Source organism: Oryx dammah, unplaced genomic scaffold (assembly GCF_014754425.2).
Source record: "Oryx dammah isolate SB20612 unplaced genomic scaffold, SCBI_Odam_1.1 HiC_scaffold_28, whole genome shotgun sequence".
Classification (NCBI taxonomy): Eukaryota; Metazoa; Chordata; class Mammalia; order Artiodactyla; family Bovidae; genus Oryx; species Oryx dammah.
In genome coordinates, this window is record NW_024070212.1 from 111454512 (window position 1) to 111471521 (window position 17010).

A 17010-nucleotide genomic window follows, 5' to 3' on the forward strand; every position below is an offset into this window, starting at 1 on the left:
GAAGTATAAAGGAAAGTGAAAGTGGCTCAGTTGTGTTAGAGTTTTTGTGACCCCCTGGACTATACAGTCCATGGAATTCTCCAGGTCAAAATACTGGGTAGCCTTTCCCTTCTCCAGGGGATCTTCCCAACCCAGGGATCGAACCCAGGTCTCCTGCATTGATTCTTTGCCAGTTGAGCCACAGGGGAAGCCCAAGAATACTGGAGTGTGTAATCTATCCCTTCTCAGAGGATCTTCCCCACCTAGGAATTGAACCAGGGTCTCCTGCATTGCAGGCAGATTCTTTACCAACTGGGCTATAAAAGCCATGTCTGACAGTTAGTGCTGTCTGGAAATAATGTAGTGTCTTGGGAGGTAGGGAATTCCTCATCACCAGTGGGATTCCAGCTGGGGGTGGGGAGGTAGAGGGGTCCATGGGACGAAGGTCTGCTCTCCAGCCCAGAATCAATAGAATCAGGAGACGTGGTGTATGGGTGAGGACAAATCAGTCCTTTGGATTCAGGATGGGCTGAGAAGGCAGGATAAGATGCAGATACCCTCCCCAAACTTATTTGTGATTAAGCATAATAAGAACATAAATGTAGAGAGCAGGAACGTGGACACCGGGGGCTGAGGAAGGTGAGGGTGGGGTGAATCGCGAGGTGACCTGTCTGCTGGTCTCCCATTCCCGTTCCATTTCTGTATCCTTCCTGAGACTAAGAACTGTCTGGAGAGAGCGTCGTTGGCTCACTGTTTCTCTGATTGTAGTGAGCCCTTCAAGGAAACAGGTAGAGAATAACACGGCTCATTCTGACGTGTTTGCTTTCTCTAGTTGAAGCTCCTGTCCACTTGCTGGCCAGGTTTGGGGATATGTTTTCATTCATTCATTTATTTTTTATTGGAGTATAATTGCTTTACAATGCTGTGTTGGTTTCTTGGTGAGCACACACACTACCATGTGTAAAATAGAAAACTCGTGGAGAACCTGCTACAAAGCACAGGAAGCTAGTTCAGTGCTCTGTGACGACCTAGAGGGGTGGGAGGGAGGTCCAAGAGGAAGGGGATATGTGTATGCGTATGGCTGATTCGCTTTGTTGTACAGCAGAAACCAGCGCAACAGTGTAAAGCAACAAAGCAGCATGTGTTGGTCAGTCGCTCAGTCGTGTTTGACTGTTTGTGACCCCATGTGAGCCCTGCAGCACGCCAGGCTTCCCTGTCCTTCACCATCTCCCAGAGCTTGCTCAAGCTCATGTCCGTCAAGTCGGTGATGCCATCCAACCACGTCATCCTCTGTCATCTGCTTCTCCTCCTGCCTTCTGTTTTTCCCAGCATCAGGGTCTTTTCCAATGAGTTGGCTCTTCGCATCAGGTGGCCAAAGTATTGGAGTTTCAGCTTCAGCATCAGTCCTTCCAATAATACTCAGGGTTGATTTCCTTTAGGATAGACTGGTTTGATCTCCCTGCAGCCCAAGGGACTCTCCAGAGTCTTCTCCAATTAAGATAAATAAATAAAGTGAAAACAAATCCCCCAACCTGGCCAGCAAGTGAACAGGAACTTCAACTAGGGAAAGCAAAGAAGGCAGAAATCAGCTGTGTTCATCTGCACCTGTCTCTTTGAAGGGCTCACCACAATTGGAGAAACAGGGAGCCAACGACGTTCTCTCCAGACAGTTCTTAGTCTCAGGAAGGAATAAAGACATAACGGGGGCGGGGGTGGAGGACAGGATCCTCCAGTAACTGTGCAATGATGACAGAAGACAGGGAGCCAAGAGCCTCTTTACTCCCTGGAGATTCTGCGGCATCTGGTCACCACCTGCCCTTTTGTCTTTCTTTCGGGATGGCTAATGCCTGAACCACAACATTCTGTGGCCGTCGACTCCTCTCACGGTAACTCATTTCCTACGTTCACTTTGCATTTGCCTCCAGTGATAGGAGAATCATGGGGTTTAAGCTTCACATGGCTCTTCTTTAGAGAAAAATGCAAGATTTTTCAAATAACTTTTCAGAAAAGGTAGAATCCAAGCTTCCCTGTTTAGTATGTTTTGGGCGATACTTTGAAGCGATGGTAAAATGTATGCTACCCAGTGATTACAGTTTTATAAAACCCATCACGTTTCATGAATGAAAATGTATTTATTTATAGAAGATTTGCAAAATACAGAAAAGCTCACTAAGGGTAAGAGCAGCTGGGCTTCAGACGGTAAAGAATCTACCTGCAATGCGGGAGCCCTGGGTTCAGTCCCTGGGTTGGGAAGATCCCCTGGAGGAGGGCATGGCAACCCACTCCAGTATTCTTGCCTGGAGGATCCCCATGGACAGAGGGGCCTGGCAGGCTGCAGTCCAGGGGGTCACACACAGGTGGACACGACTGAGTGACTAAGCACGGCAGCACAGCACATCTAGAGATAAATATTGTTAGCACATTGGTATTGATTCTGTTATTCTTAGGTGGGTGTGTGATAATTTGATTGCTCTGTGCATACATATTCAAAATCTAATTTGCTCATTTAACTAATAACCTCCCATAGAACATCTCCCATCACTATAAATATATAACTTTATGACAGTTTTTAGCTCTGGACTATTTCAGCCTATGGATATACCATACTTCATTAAACCAATCCCTTGCTAAGCATGTATATGGTTTCTCCTCTTTGGTTGCTATGTCACACTATGATAAGCAGTTTTATATATTCATTTTTGAGTGCATCAGGGACTTTTTTTTCCTTTGAATTGTTTCCAGAGGAGAAATTTCTAGATACAGTGTATGTACATGTTGAAGTCTTTTGATATGTCTGTTCCCATCCCATCCCTCGTTCCCTAAGGCTGTAACAGTTCACAGATTTTTCCCAATATATGGGAAATCTGTTTATTCACCTCTTTGCCAACACACGGTACAGTCATTATTGTAGACCCTGCTCAGTTTCCAGTTTGATTGTGAAAATGCTATGTTATTGTCTCAGTCAACATTTCCTTGACTCTTACAGAGGTTGGCCATCTAGTCATTGGCCATTTTTGCTGTCTAGCCACCTAGTTCAGGAGCATCTATTCTTTTCCGGTTGATTAAGTTCTCCTATTGGGCTTCCACATACATTTAATTTGAGGAAAACAAATTGAGAATGACTTTGCTTGGAAAAATCCAGTTAAGAGAAATTCAGTTAGGAATTATTTTTTAAAGTGAATGACCACCATTGAAAAATAAATCTGGATTTGCTATCTGGGATCTGCTTCAATTCTGCCCCTTCCATATTGGTTCTGCCTTTGACTCCCAATTAATTCTGTTTACACCTAGGAAAATCTTGTAACAGTTCCTAAACTCTAACATCTTGAAGAACAAATTTAAAACTAAACACTGCTGCTGCTAAGTTGCTTCAGTCGTATCTGACTCTGTGCGACCCCATAGACGGCAGCCCACCAGGCTTCCCCATCCCTGGGGTTCTCTAGGCAAGAACACTGGAGTGAGTTGCCATTTCCTTCTCCAATGCATGAAAGTGAAAAGTGAAAGTGAAGTCGCTCAGTTGTGTCCAACTCTTAGTGAACCCATGGACTGCAACCTACCAGGCTCCTCTATCCATATCCTGGATTTTCCAGGCAAGAGTACTGGAGTGGGTGCTATTGCCGTCTCTGAAACTAAACACTAGATAAACTTATTCTGAGTGGACCCCTGCATGAACGTATGAACTTTTCTTTCCCCACGAATTCATATAGAGGATTGCTGTCCATTGCTAGTCCTGGAGACACAGGTGACACGTTGATCTGTCCTTTTGTTTGCGTGTCGTCTGAAAAGCTAAGTCACTGTAAAAAGTGTTAGTTGCTCAGTCGTGTCTGACTCTTTGTGACCCCATGGACTGTAGCCCACCAGACTCTTCAGTCCATGGAATTCTCCAGGCAAGAATACTGGAGTGGGTTGCCATTTCCTTCTCCAGGGGAACTTCCCAACCCAGGGATCGAACCTGGGTCTGCTGCATTGCAGGCAGACTCTTTACTATCTGAGCCACCGGGGAAGCCCTACTGTAAAAAAAAAAAAAAAAAAAAAAAAGAGCTGAAAATCTTGCTGGAACATTCCCCAGGCCAATTTTGCAGCACACCTGGCTTAGGTGAGAGGAAGAGACTAAACATAAGATTTTCCTTGAGGTCTACACCCAGACTGCATATTTCAAGAGGGTAGGAATGAAGTCCAGGGATGATTCTCCTCTCCTCCAAAGTTTCTACCCCAGCGTTAGGTTGAGAATAGACAATTCATCAGTAATTATCCAACTGGATAATCAGTGTAGCATTCTGATGTCATCAAAACGGAACATAGGAAATGTGAGAACCAAATTGACTAGTGAAATGATTTTGTTAAGTCACAAAACACACAGACGGGCTATGGCTGGATCTCTATTTGGAATGAAAATTACATTCCTATGTCATGCAAGCTCCGATTCCTCATTGTTACCAAGAAATTCATTACTATTCCATTGCTCTGCTGCAGTCACTAGTGAGTAACATTAGTCAGATCAGCTTGTGCAGGACGAATCCAATTCCTTTGGTTCCAGAGTATGGCAAAATGCCTAGCAGGTGTTGATTTGGGAGGGAAAGGGGTAAGTGAAACAATCTGAATGTTTTTCTTTGTCTCATTATTCAAGGTTTCAGAAATGAAGACAACATGACTCTGGCATGGGAGGGTGTCATGAAAGAAAATTACCTTGTCAAGATCAACACAAAAGCCAGCGACTCGTCAGAGGAGTATGTCAGCCATTTATTCCTGCTTTGTGAGGCTCCCCTTGTGTGCGGAAGCTAGCAGATCACAGGCAGTTTACTTGGACAAACTCTGGGTAAAGACAAATTGCAGCAGAGAGCAGCAGCGTAAGGCTCAGACAGCCAAAGGTGACAAACACAAAAGGGTGTGTCAGCCTTCCAGGAAGGGCCAAACCTCCCCACCTGCTGTCTGATGGCCCTCCTGATTGCAGGGAAGAAAGAGGTGTTGATATTTGGAACCTGCAAGGCAATGCCATGGACCAGGTGACCAGAGCATGGGTCCCTGTGGCATAGCTACAGAGGTGAATTCTGGGAAGATCCGCACATCATGGGCAGCAGTCATTACTTCACAGGGTCCACACATGTATCTCTGCGAGGAAGAAACAGAGAGATTAGAAGATGGCAAAGCCCTTGGGTTGATCTGTCACAGACTGTTGTTGTCCCTGGGAAGTCCTGAGCATCCTCTGTGAGGCACGTGGAGTTGCTGTAAACATCCCATAGAACTAGACACATCACCCCCTCCCTAGGTGGTCCACGAAGAATGTGGGCTGCAGGGTCTCCAGGAGCATGCCCTTTGAGCTTAAAATGGGGTTAACAGGGTTAATAGTCAAATGTAATTCTAACGGAGAGCTCCAAACACACCTCAGAATTCGTCTAAGGAAGGGTAAATCTAAGAACGACTACTCCCTTTGTTAGGCTTAACACAGCTATCACACAGCTATCGGGAGCACGGGACGTGCTTTTTCTCTTCGAGCAATGAGGCAGAGGCCTCTATCATCCTCTGTCCCTGGACTCAGAGACCTTAGTTTTGGAAGGAAGGAATGGACATTACGTGTCATCTTCCACTTCCCACCCACATCAACAAAGGTTACATCAATTTTCTGTCCTTCCATATGGGACAAGAATGCAATTCTGCTTTGGTTGGGTATTTGGAAGAAAGTAAAAATGATAAAAGCAGCTGATGTTAATTTAGTTGGAGATGAAAATGATCTGTATTTTGTTCTTTAAAATGGAGCCTAATAACCCTTTTCTCTCTCTCTCTCTCTCTGTTCTCTCTCTTTTTAAACATCTTTGAAGAATAAGGCATCGTTTTAGACAGCTGGATACAAAGGTAGGGTCCTGTTTATAGTTTGGGAAATATTTTTTAAACTCTTATTATCTTTGAACTTTCAGCTAGAGGCCAGTGTCCAAAAATAAATGAAGTTAATTGTTTTGAAAAATGGATATAACCCTGTTCTGTGTTCAGCTGTCTTCGTTCATTGCGTAAAGTCTGACTGCTGGAACAAAATTGCTTCTCAGATGTTCCTAGCCCACGTGGGAATAGTCCTGAGTCCCATTTCTACAATGTCTGAAATTTCTCCTGCTTCTATCTAACCCAGGACCCCATTTCTTTTTTTCTCCCAAGAGAAACATGCTTGCAATGATAAGGAACACTGGGCAGGCTCAGAAAAGCAGCTTGGGAGCCTGGGAGCCTCTATGCCAGTCTTTGTTGCCACTCTAATTTGTCACCTACTGAATTTGAATTATGAATGCATGAATACACACATAAATGTCAAGTCTAGAGAGAGAATGCCCACCTCCATCCTGAGCTGGGCAGCTGGAAATTGGTTCAGGAGAAGTGGCAATCGATTCATAAATACTGGCTCCCTGTTAGACTCTGAGGAGGAGGTGGTATCTCTCTTTTCGTGGCGTTTTGAGGATGGGCCCTGGGTATTGCAGTCACATGTCACATTCACTGCTGCCCCCTCTTGCCGCCCCCAGGATGTGCCTTTTCACTGACAATACCCCATCAGGGGTGGTAGGGTCTCCAGTACCCAAATCCCCTCCTGTAGGAGGGTCTCAAGGAACATTGAATAAATGAACCAAAAGTGCTCTTTCAGAGCTCTGACTGATGATTTATCCAGTCCACAAGTCCTTGCATATGTATGTCTGTGTTAGTTGTCAGCAGCATGTAAAACATCTGAGGCCATGTGTCCATGGGTCTGCCTTCCTGCGCTCTGGTCCTGTGCAGGATGCTGAACTGATGCCTGGAACCTTCCTACCTGTACCCCCTGGCCCCGTAGCTTGTCCCTTCCTTCATCTCCTTCCCTCCCCTGGAGCTGCCTGCTCCATACATCAGTGTCAACCACTCAGGATGATGGTACGTTCTGTGTAGAATGTTTCTGTCACAATCAGCTTTAGTTCCCTACACTTTAGGGACTTCAAAAAACCATCTTATTTCCCTCTTGCTTTTCTGGATTAGGAGTTTGGGAAGGGACCAGCTGGGCAATTCTTCTGCTTCTTACCATCTCAGCTGGGTTTACGGGGCTGGATTCAAATGGCAGTAAGGCCAGGACTTGGCACCTTGGTGTTCCTCCTCATTGCTTTTCTCCCCACATGACCTCTGATCCACGTGGCTTGGGCATCTCGGGTTAGTTCCCTTTGTTCCATAGGGGCTGGGTTCCAAGACTGAGGAAGCGCTCCCCAAGGTGGGACCTGGACCTGGCGTGATGTTGAGTAAAGAAGCCCCAGGTGAGATCTAGCTGGGGGAGGAGTTAATGCCACACGTCCATCCTCTACCCCTCGAGGTGGGAGTGACATGCAGACACGGAGAAATGTGACAGCTCTCTTTGGAACCACACCGTCACACAAGAGTATATCCTGTTTCGACTGCTCTCCTTCTGATCTCATACTATTGCTGGGTTTTAATTGAGTGACGAAGAAGACCCCTAGTATGCTAAGGCTGTATATTGTCACCCTGCTTATTTAACTTCTATGCAGAGTACATTATGAGAAATGCCAGACTGGATGAAGCACAAGTTAGAATCAAGACTGCCAGGAGAAATATCAATAACCTCAGGTGTGCAGATGATACCACCCTTATGGCAGAAAGTGAAGAGGAACTAAAAAGCCTCTTGATGAAGGTGAAAGAGGAGAGTGAAAAAGCTGGCTTAAAACTCAGCATTCAGAAAACTAAGATCATGGCATCCAGTCTCATCACTTTATGGCAAATAGATGGGGAAACAATGGAAACAGTGACAGCTTTTATTTTCTTGGGCTCCAAAATTACTCCAGATGGTGAAGCAGTCATGAAATTAAAAGATTGCTTGTTCCTCAGAAGAAAAGCTATGACAAACCTAGACAGAATATTAAAAGGCAGAACACTGCTTTGCCAATAAAGGTCTGTCTAGTCAAAGGTATGACTTTTCCGGTAGTCATGTATCGATGTGAGAAATGGACTGTAAAGAAAGCCAAGGGCCAAAGAATTGATGCTTTTGAACTGTGGTGTTGGAGAAGACTCTTGAGAGTCCCTTGAACTGCAAGGAGATCCAATCAGTCCAACCTAAGGGAAATCAATCTTGAATATTCATTGGAAGGACTGATGCTGAAGCAGAGGCTCCAATCCTTTGGCCACCTGATGTGAAGACCTGACTCACTGGAAAAGTCCCTGATGCTGGGAAAGATTGAAGGTGGGAGGAGAAGGGGACGACAGAGGATGAGATGGTTGGATGGTTTCACTGACTCAATGGACATGAGTTTAAGCAAACTCCGAGAGATGGTGAGGGACAGGGAGGCCTGGTGTGCTGTGGTCTGTGGGATCACAAAGAGTCGGAGACAAGTGAGCAACTGAACAAGGAAGACACCACTGGGCTAAGTGCCATCAAAGCAGACCCGGCCCCCACATTTCATGAATGGACCCTTTGTTGAATGTTTTGGGTGTGGGAGCATTTTCAAGCCCAATTACGTAGGATTAAGTAGGAATAACACTTTGCAGTATCAGGCGTGTTTTCCAGATTGCCTGAGTCTACATTATCCGGGAACAAGGTCAGCAGCTGTGAAGACCCTAAGTCCAGAGAGGCATGGAATGTTGTAGTCTAGAGAGGGACAGTGTGAATGAGGGGGAACCCCGAGTGGGAAGAAGGGGGAAGCTATGTCATCCTGTGAGGGAACTTGTTGGCCTCTTTAGGGATGGGTTTTATTCCCCCACAAACCTCTGGGGACATATCTGGGGACACTCCCTTCAAAGAGCCCTCTGAGCAGTCAGAGTGGCCACATAAGAGGGGCTTAAACAGTTTGGCTTGGGAATAGAGGTACAAGGGATGTGTCTAGAGGTGTGTGTCTGTGTGTAGAGAAAACAGGCTATTTTGGGTTATTCTGTTGCTTTACTTGTGAGTCCACTTGAGGTGGCTTTGGAGGGAGTCGATGGAAAGTGGACTTCAGGTTGAACTCAACCTTCTGTGTGCCTTGCTGGGGGGCACGCAGAGCCTGGGAAGGATGGCAACACGGGGATGGAGCAGAGTGGGACTGGGGTCAGAGGTCAGCTGGACATCCGGGCACTGGACCAGCTGAACTGATTCCCAGGGTTCAGGGAGGCCTCCTAGCCAGTGAGCTTCTGGGAGGGTTGATCCGGTGGTGGGGGCGGTGGGCCTGAGCAGTGGGGGGTGTGGGGGCTGCTGAGGGGTCCCAGATGGTGGCAGTCACAGTTGGGGGCTGTCCACACATACGTGTGAGCCTGGGTTCTGTGGGGCCTTCAGGGGAGGGCCTTGGGTCCAGGCCCCTTGGCGTCGCTCTGGCTGTGGAGCTCAGCCTCTTTGTGGGTTCCTCTAAGAAGCCCCCCACACGCTGCATTTTGCAGGTTTTGGTAGAATTTAGGCAGACCCCTGGGAAACCATAAACCACACAACGCAGAGCCCTCGGGGCCCACCTCGGGTTTCTTTCGCTGCCTCTCTCCCCTCTCTAGTCCCGCCTCCGCCCTCTCTCCTTTTTTTCTCCTCCCCCATCCTCTGTGCCTTCTCCTCTGAACAACAAAAAGTTTCTCCTTTGTATCCAAAGAGAATTTTAGGGCTGGCCGCTTGTTTCTTGAGCAAGCTCTTGATGTCTTAAACCATACTAAACAGTGTATTGAAGTCCTTTTACTGCAACAAATATAGAGATTTCCCCAAAGCCCTCCAGTAAAAAACAAAACAAAACAAAAAAAACCCACTCCATCTCATTCTTACACCAGAAAACAAAGTCATTCCTTGACCTTGAATCTGTAAGTAGGAATCTTACTATGCCTTCTTTATTTTAGGCAGCCCTCCTGGTTTCGTTTTGTCCTTTTCTAAGAAATGGCAACCCACTCCAGTGTTCTTGCCTGGAGAATCCCAGGGATCGGGGAGCCTGGTGGGCTGCCGTCTATGGGGTCGCACAGAGTCGGACACGACTGAAGCGACTTAGCAGCAGCAGCAGCGAGAACAGTTAAATGATGAGGTTAATACTGGAAAGAAGCCATAGTTAAACCAAGAGTTCTCCTTGAGTGAGTGATTTAGCAAGTTGGAAACCAACAGTACAGAGATTGCTTTATGTCTACAGCTTTTATCAAGTGTAACAATATGGCTTGTAATTTGAAGTGATCTTTATCATCTTCATGTATTTTGTGTAAAAACTTGTGAAATATGCATGTATTGAAAATAATTTTATCATGCCTTTTACCTAAATTTGTTTTGCTATTTATACTGTGTTTTTGGTGAGGGGAGACACTTTATTTGCAAAAAGTTGATTGATATTATATTATTTTCATTAGTGTTATCCTTTATCAAAGCAAAGCTTTATTGATATCATTTATTGGTATTAGTTACATAGAACATTATGATTTATATGTGTAAATTATATATCTATATATAGGTCATATATTATTTCTGTGCTGTTAAAAAAATCTATCATTTCTATGTGGGAATCACTAGTGATTAAGATTTGTGCTTCCCTGATGACTCAGTGGTAAAGAATCTGCCTGTAATTCAGGAGACACAGGTTTGATCCCTGGGTTGGGAAGATCCCACGGAGAAGGGAATGGCAACCCACTCCAGTATTCTTGCCTGGAAAATCGCACAGACAGAGAAACCTGGTGGGCTACAGGCCATGGGGTCACAAAGGAGTCGGGCGTGACTTAGTGACTAAACCACAACAATAGAAAAAACGAATCTTGATTGGTGCTAATGCTTATTTGTTACTGATTTGATTTCAGAAAGTCTGTAGTGAACAAGCTCTGAAATATCACCTGTCTGATATTCTGCCGTACTCCAGGCATGGGCCATACTTCTTATTTCATGTATAGTTAATCTATTTCATGGAAAAGCCTTAGAGTCATGATTTAAAATTTAAGTTGGAAAATTTATCTTAAGACCAGTTCTGTTTTTCCCCTTTCCAAGCTTAATGACCTCAAAGGTATTCTGAAAGAGATTGCTAATAAAATCAAATAATACTGCATGGACTCTGATGGAGAAAAATTTAATTCTAGCAAGGTAAGTCATTTTAATAGCTTTCTTCTTTTTTTGCTCTGAAAATTTACATATTTTTAGACTAATTCAAAATCATGATATTTTCTCAGTTATTTTATTTTCACATGTGATCAGATTTGCAAAATAGCGATGGTATAAAAAAAAACAATCAAGGGATATAGAAAGGATACAGGTAGAAACCCTCCCATAACTCCCCCTCATGCCCACACTCCAAGACTGTTTCCTGGTCCAAGGTGAGCACTGATAGCATCCTTTTGAAACTTTAAAACAAACTTGCAAATTGTACAGCTATTTTGACATTAATTGAATCAATATCAGACTATTCTAAGAGTTAGCTTTTTTTTTTTTCTTTTACTTAGCTCTAGATCATGAGTGTCTTTACAGATCTGTGCTTCAAATATGTACCTCATTCTCATGGTGCTTCATTGATGATTATTGCTGTGGGGGGCAGATGTCTGGGTCTTTTGGTTGGTTTATTTTCTCTCAACAAATGCATGTTGAACACATCTTACTATCAAAAATGTTTTAGTAAAGCTTTTAAGATTTGGGGGGCTTCCCTGATAATTTGGACAGGTAAAGAATCTCCTTGCAATGTTGGGAGACCCCTGGGTCAGGAAGATGCCCTGGAGAAGGGAATGGCTACCCACTCCAGGATTCTTCCCTGGAGAATTCCATGGCTAGAGGAGCCTGGCAGGTTGCAGGGATCACAAAGAGTCGACTGAGCCACTAACGCTTTCATTCACTTGCAAGGTTTTTAGCAATAGCTCATTTGCACAATAAAAATGTAATTCAGTTAACTGACAAAATTGAGCCCAAGGCTTTGCACCATGATCTGAGCATTTACTTTAATTAAGTTTTCTCATTACTTGTCCAAATGCCGAAACCAAATGTTAACAATGTTGTTAGGGAGTTGTAGAGCTAGGAGGAAACAGCTATAAGCATTCTATTTGATTAGAATTTTTTTGAGAAAGTGAATTGCACAGAATTGAAACACAGTTAAGGCTCCCTTCCACCTTCCCTCTTTCCCTTTGTGTTTACTGAGCACCTTCTAAGTGCTGAGGCTCAGACTCTGATTTCTATCTTTGCATAAATCCTCTCACAGCAGAATTTCTATTCACAGAGTGGCTGTGTTATAACGGTAACTGTGTTGGGACCCATTTGGTTTATCTGGTCCCTCAACACTTTTCCTTGGGTTCTGACAATTACAGATCATATTCTAAGCCTACTACCCTGGAAGATTTCGTAAGGGCAAGATTGGCGCATATTTATTTTGTGTGAAGGCAGGCATATCCTCGCAAGTTGCTCAAGAAAACAAACCTTGTATATTTAGGAAGAATGCATTTCAACTCTTCCATCATGGTGTTTCATGAACACTGTATTATACTTTACAATAAATTATAATTCGAGTTTTGAAGCATTTGGTATTTTGTTTATGAGCTGAGCCACAGAAAAAGCAATTAGGATGTGATGAAACAATTCAAAATGATTAAAAAATCCATAGAGGTGTAATAATCAGAAAAGATATACTCATCCACCTCTTAAAGCTCTAATCTCATCTCTCTTTTTATTTTTTTCCAAAAATGTTGACTATGAGGAAAATGAGCACACAGACTGGTTTCTTAGCAACCTACTCTTTGCTTAGACTTAATTTTTTTTAAGATAGGGAGAGTTAATTCATTGGTGAATGAAGATGAATTGGGAGAAGGACATTACTTCACGTCCACGTGGTCATCTGTGAGCCTGGGGATGAGAAGAGCGTGAGAACACAGAAGCCCGAGATAGTCTTAACCACAGATATCTTTAGAAACAGTGTGCTTGGCACGTCCAGTTTGTTGGTATACTTTTTACTTCTGGGTAGAAGATCCATTTTCTTTTTTTGATGTCATCTGTCTGGCATGTCCTTAAGAAGTTCGCAGAAAATGTAACTTTATAGGCAACCACCTACATGCTGCTAAAATATATATTTTTTGATTTTTTAAATTGAAATATTGTTGCTGTAAAATATTATATGTTATAAGTGTACAGTATAGTGATTTGCAATTTTAAAGGTTAATTCTTTAAAGGTTAACTCTATTTATAGTTATTATAAAATGTTGGCTACATTCCCCATGTTGTATAATATATCCGTGTAGGTTATTTTCTACCAATAGTTTGTACCTCTTACTCCCCTCCCCATATCCTGCCTCTCTCTCTTACCTCTCCCCACTGGTACATGGGGCTGAAATATTATTGTAGTGTCTCTCTGATACTGCTTTCTCTAGAGAGGTGAGGTTATCTTTCCTAGGAGTAGGGGCAAGGAAGTGAATGCCAACTCAAGCGGGTGTAAGCTGGGCACCAGTGAAGGCAGGGCAGAAGAGGACATCTGGGGACACGTCTTTATCAGTTTGCCCATCGGGGCTCTTCATCTTGAATCAGCCTTGGATCCAGTAACTTGGGATGAGATGTTTGGGTATAAATATTTCTTCCTCCAATGCTAAAATGAAAAGGAAGTAAGAACCAGGGTGAGAGAAAGCTATTTGTTTTCTCACAGCCTTGCACCCTCCCTGAGGATGGGACGGAGTGAAGGTTGCTGGGGAGTACTTCCTTGGGCACCAGAAATTGTTTGATCCCTCCATAATCATCCATCCGTTCTGGTGTTGGCTGCACTTCAACTCCAGTTCATCTCTTCAGTACATTATTGCAGTTCTTATTGTTATTATCAACTCATCCTTATGCAGAAATCACTCAGCAAATAGGGCACTTGGAAGCTTTCTGGGTCTTACCTTTGAGTTGAGTCTTAACTATAGTCATTTCGTTTACATTGGCAGAGTGGTCAGAACTCACCTCTTTAAGGGAGAAAAAATGGTCATGTGATCGCTTCAGTACTGAAAGGCAGCATCTCAGTGCCTGGCTTAGGCATTCGGCCCTCTGTCAGTATGTTACCGGTGTGTTTCGAAGCCGACAGTGTCCTGAGAACAGAAGAGGGAGATGGCTCTTCACGCAGTACTCTTCCTTTGTTTTTACAGGTCACATCAGACGTCTACATGGCCAAGATTCAAGGGATCCTGGTGAACAGTTGCATCTTGACAACAGCTGTGTTCCTGACTAAGCGAGAATTGTTCAGGCCCCTGGGTGCACCGTGATGGCTTTCATCGCTCCAGTGTGCTCAGTCTGAGGATAAAATGTGTCCCCGATTTCACTCAAGAAGACGGATGTAAAGGAAGAACATTTCCTGCCCGTGCTTCCCCCCAGGCCGCCCTGTTGCTCTCCACGTCTCCGTGGCCAGAACCTCTGTGGATGGTCTGAGCTGCCCGGTGTTCTCCTGTTTCCTCCTCTTGTCCTCCTTGAACCCATGCATGTTAGGGAACATCTCTCCTAGGAATAGCAACCTGGTCCTGCTTTCTCTCCTGGATCCTTACTTTGTCTTCAACTGATTCTCTTTTGTCCCCCCCCTCCTTTTTTTTGGTATTATGTGACTAATTAGCTGTCATAGTGTTAAACATTTCTGCAGTCAGGTCAGATTCTAAGACGTGCTACAGCTAGAGGACTCTGCTTTTTTTCAGGAGAAACTCTTATCATTGCTCTCTATGATTTTAATCATTAAAGCAGGTGATAAAGCATCGTCTTCCTGCACGTGCCCCAGGAACCCCACTTGACGGAAGTACCCCCTTCCTAGCAGTGCGAAAAGGCACCTGAAGACGACCTCCCGAGAGGCGCATCTGATTTTGTTTTCACTGAGTGTCCCTCTTGCTTATTATTTTCCCATTATAAATAATTCATGGGTATGATAGGAAATTCCTGGGTATTATACAAAACGTAGACTACGAGGAAAGTAGACAATATAAACAGTCTCACTATCTAAAAATAATCACTGCTAACAAGTCAGGGTGTTTTTCCAGGTCTGTTTTTTTTTTTTTCTCTATGCATGTTTTATGTCTTTTTAAAATTTTATATAAAGTCAGCATACCACATATACATTTTGCATAAGCTTTTTCACTTAGTATTTTATCCCAGATGTAGTCTTTATATACAGCCTTAAACTTTACATTAGCACTTGCATGCTAATTAGTCTCTAATGATTTCCGCTCTGTTGGTCACGGAAGGTGGTTTCTTGTTGGCCAGTGAGGTGAGCATCTATGTGTATGAACCTTTTTCCACAGTTGGGAAAATTTCCCATGGCTAGATTCCCAGGAATACGTACTTCTTATCAAACTAGTTATAAGGTTTTTTTCAGAAATGTTTAGCAAATAGGAATTGTTAGCTTGATATCAGTTCAGTTCAGTTGCTCAGTTGTGTCCAACTCTTTGCGACCCCATGGACTGCAGCACGCCAGGCCTCCTTGGCCATCACCAATTCCCGGGGTTTACTCAAACGCATGTACATTGAGTGGGTGATGCCATCCAACCATTTCATCCTCTGTCACCCCCTTCTCCTCCTGCCTTCAATATAAGTCTTATCAAAGTATTTATAAGGCTTTTTCAAAAATGTTTAGCAAATGGGAATTATTAATGCGATACAGAACCTAGAACTCCTAAGATAAAATATTGCATCTAATTCTTAGTTTAGGAAGAAACCAGTATACTTATTTCAGTATTAGAGAGGGTGAGGGCATTGGTATAGAATTCAAGGTATTATCTTATTGAATGCTTGTAGTCCCAGCTTTTTCTGGAAGTGGTGTTATCTTTGCACAAAAGAAGTACATGAAGTTATTTAAACATCCGTGATTAGTTTTTCCACTTTGAATAGAATGTACTCAGTGGCTAAAGAAGAAAATCTTAGAAGGAAGCTATTAAATGATTATCTCATTAGAAAAACTACAAAAGCATGAACCAAAAAAATAGTTTTCTGTTTTGTCTGGGCAGTAGTTAAAATGACTCCTCACAACATTCATGATGTTTGTAGCGAATGAACACAAATGAAAGGTGTCTTTTTACCTAAACCTCTTTAATGAGCTGACAAGGAATCTTAGTGGTAGGGATGATCAATTCATGGTTTTGGATTCTGAAAGGTGGAATAAAATTTACGTGGCAAAAATTGTCGATGAGTGGAATTTTGAAGTTTTCTGTTAGCGAGAGAATTTCATTTTTGTTTCACCATGGCAACTAGAAGAACTGCCTTTTCTGAATCCACCAAGCAGAAGCTTGTGTTATCGCCATAGTGACTGGAAAAAAACCATTTAGCTCTGTCCACAAGACCACGTAGAGAATGACAACCATCCTAACCGTTTATCCTCAGTTCAAATGGCGAATGTGAATAAAATCAGTAACTTGAAACCTCCTAGAAGATGAAACTTGGCATAACTCTTGGCTGATCTCCTTAAATGTGCTTGTCTCTATGTTCACGTTTTCACAGACTGTGCTTTTGTGAGTGTGAGAAATAGGCCATGTGCACATAAACATCGTGAGTAAAAGCAACTGCTCCGCTGACGCTAATGACGAACTTGAACGACGCTTGGAGTTCACTTGGAGGAGCCGCCCAGTGTTTCAGCTCCGCTTGTCTGGCGGAGGTTTTTGCATGGTTCCTCTCTGTGATCTCTGTCTAGGACAAGTCCTTGTTTTAGGTGTAGCTCATGAAAGCAGCACATGTCTTGGCTGTACCTGTAATCAAAGGCGCTGTCATTGTATGTGGGACTGAAAGTGTCCTGGGCATGTGTACATGGCGGCTGTTAGCCTTGCGGCTTGGTTCAAATGACTGTGTTGAATTAAATGAGGAGGAAATGCCATGGGTTGCCTTTGTCATTCTTTTGAGAGTGGGAAAAAAAATACAATCCCTCCCTCCAGATTTATTTCTATGGGGATCTGACTCGCAGAGTTACACGAGCTGACTTTGATAAGCAGATAACTCGAGCATTCAGACCACATGCACGCAGAAGGCTGTCCCCATGGTTCTGATTCTTGCCCTCAGGGCCAAGGTTGGGTCCATGGTCGCTTTTTGGTGCCCCTGGTTGGGCACCCATCTGCACCCCCAGGGTCTCCAGCTTCTGTGACTTGGAGACACCTTGCTAGGTCACCACCCATCAGATATGTGTGGCTGTTTCTGAGCTTCCAGGGTCTCCT

At 43.7% G+C, this 17010-nt stretch overlaps 1 protein-coding gene across 1 annotated transcript in view; it reads left to right on the top strand.

Moving 5' to 3' along the window:
* TRPM8 (transient receptor potential cation channel subfamily M member 8) overlaps positions 1 to 14574 on the top strand; it is a 99542-nt gene extending 84968 nt beyond the window's left edge. The window contains exons 22-25 of the mRNA XM_040231803.1: positions 4607 to 4706; positions 5796 to 5829; positions 10886 to 10978; positions 13981 to 14574. Of these exons, the coding sequence (XP_040087737.1) occupies positions 4607 to 4706; positions 5796 to 5829; positions 10886 to 10936 (185 nt within the window). The 3' untranslated portion in view covers positions 10937 to 10978; positions 13981 to 14574. The remainder of the gene's footprint in view (positions 1 to 4606; positions 4707 to 5795; positions 5830 to 10885; positions 10979 to 13980) is intronic.
* The last annotated feature ends 2436 nt before the right edge of the window (positions 14575 to 17010 follow it).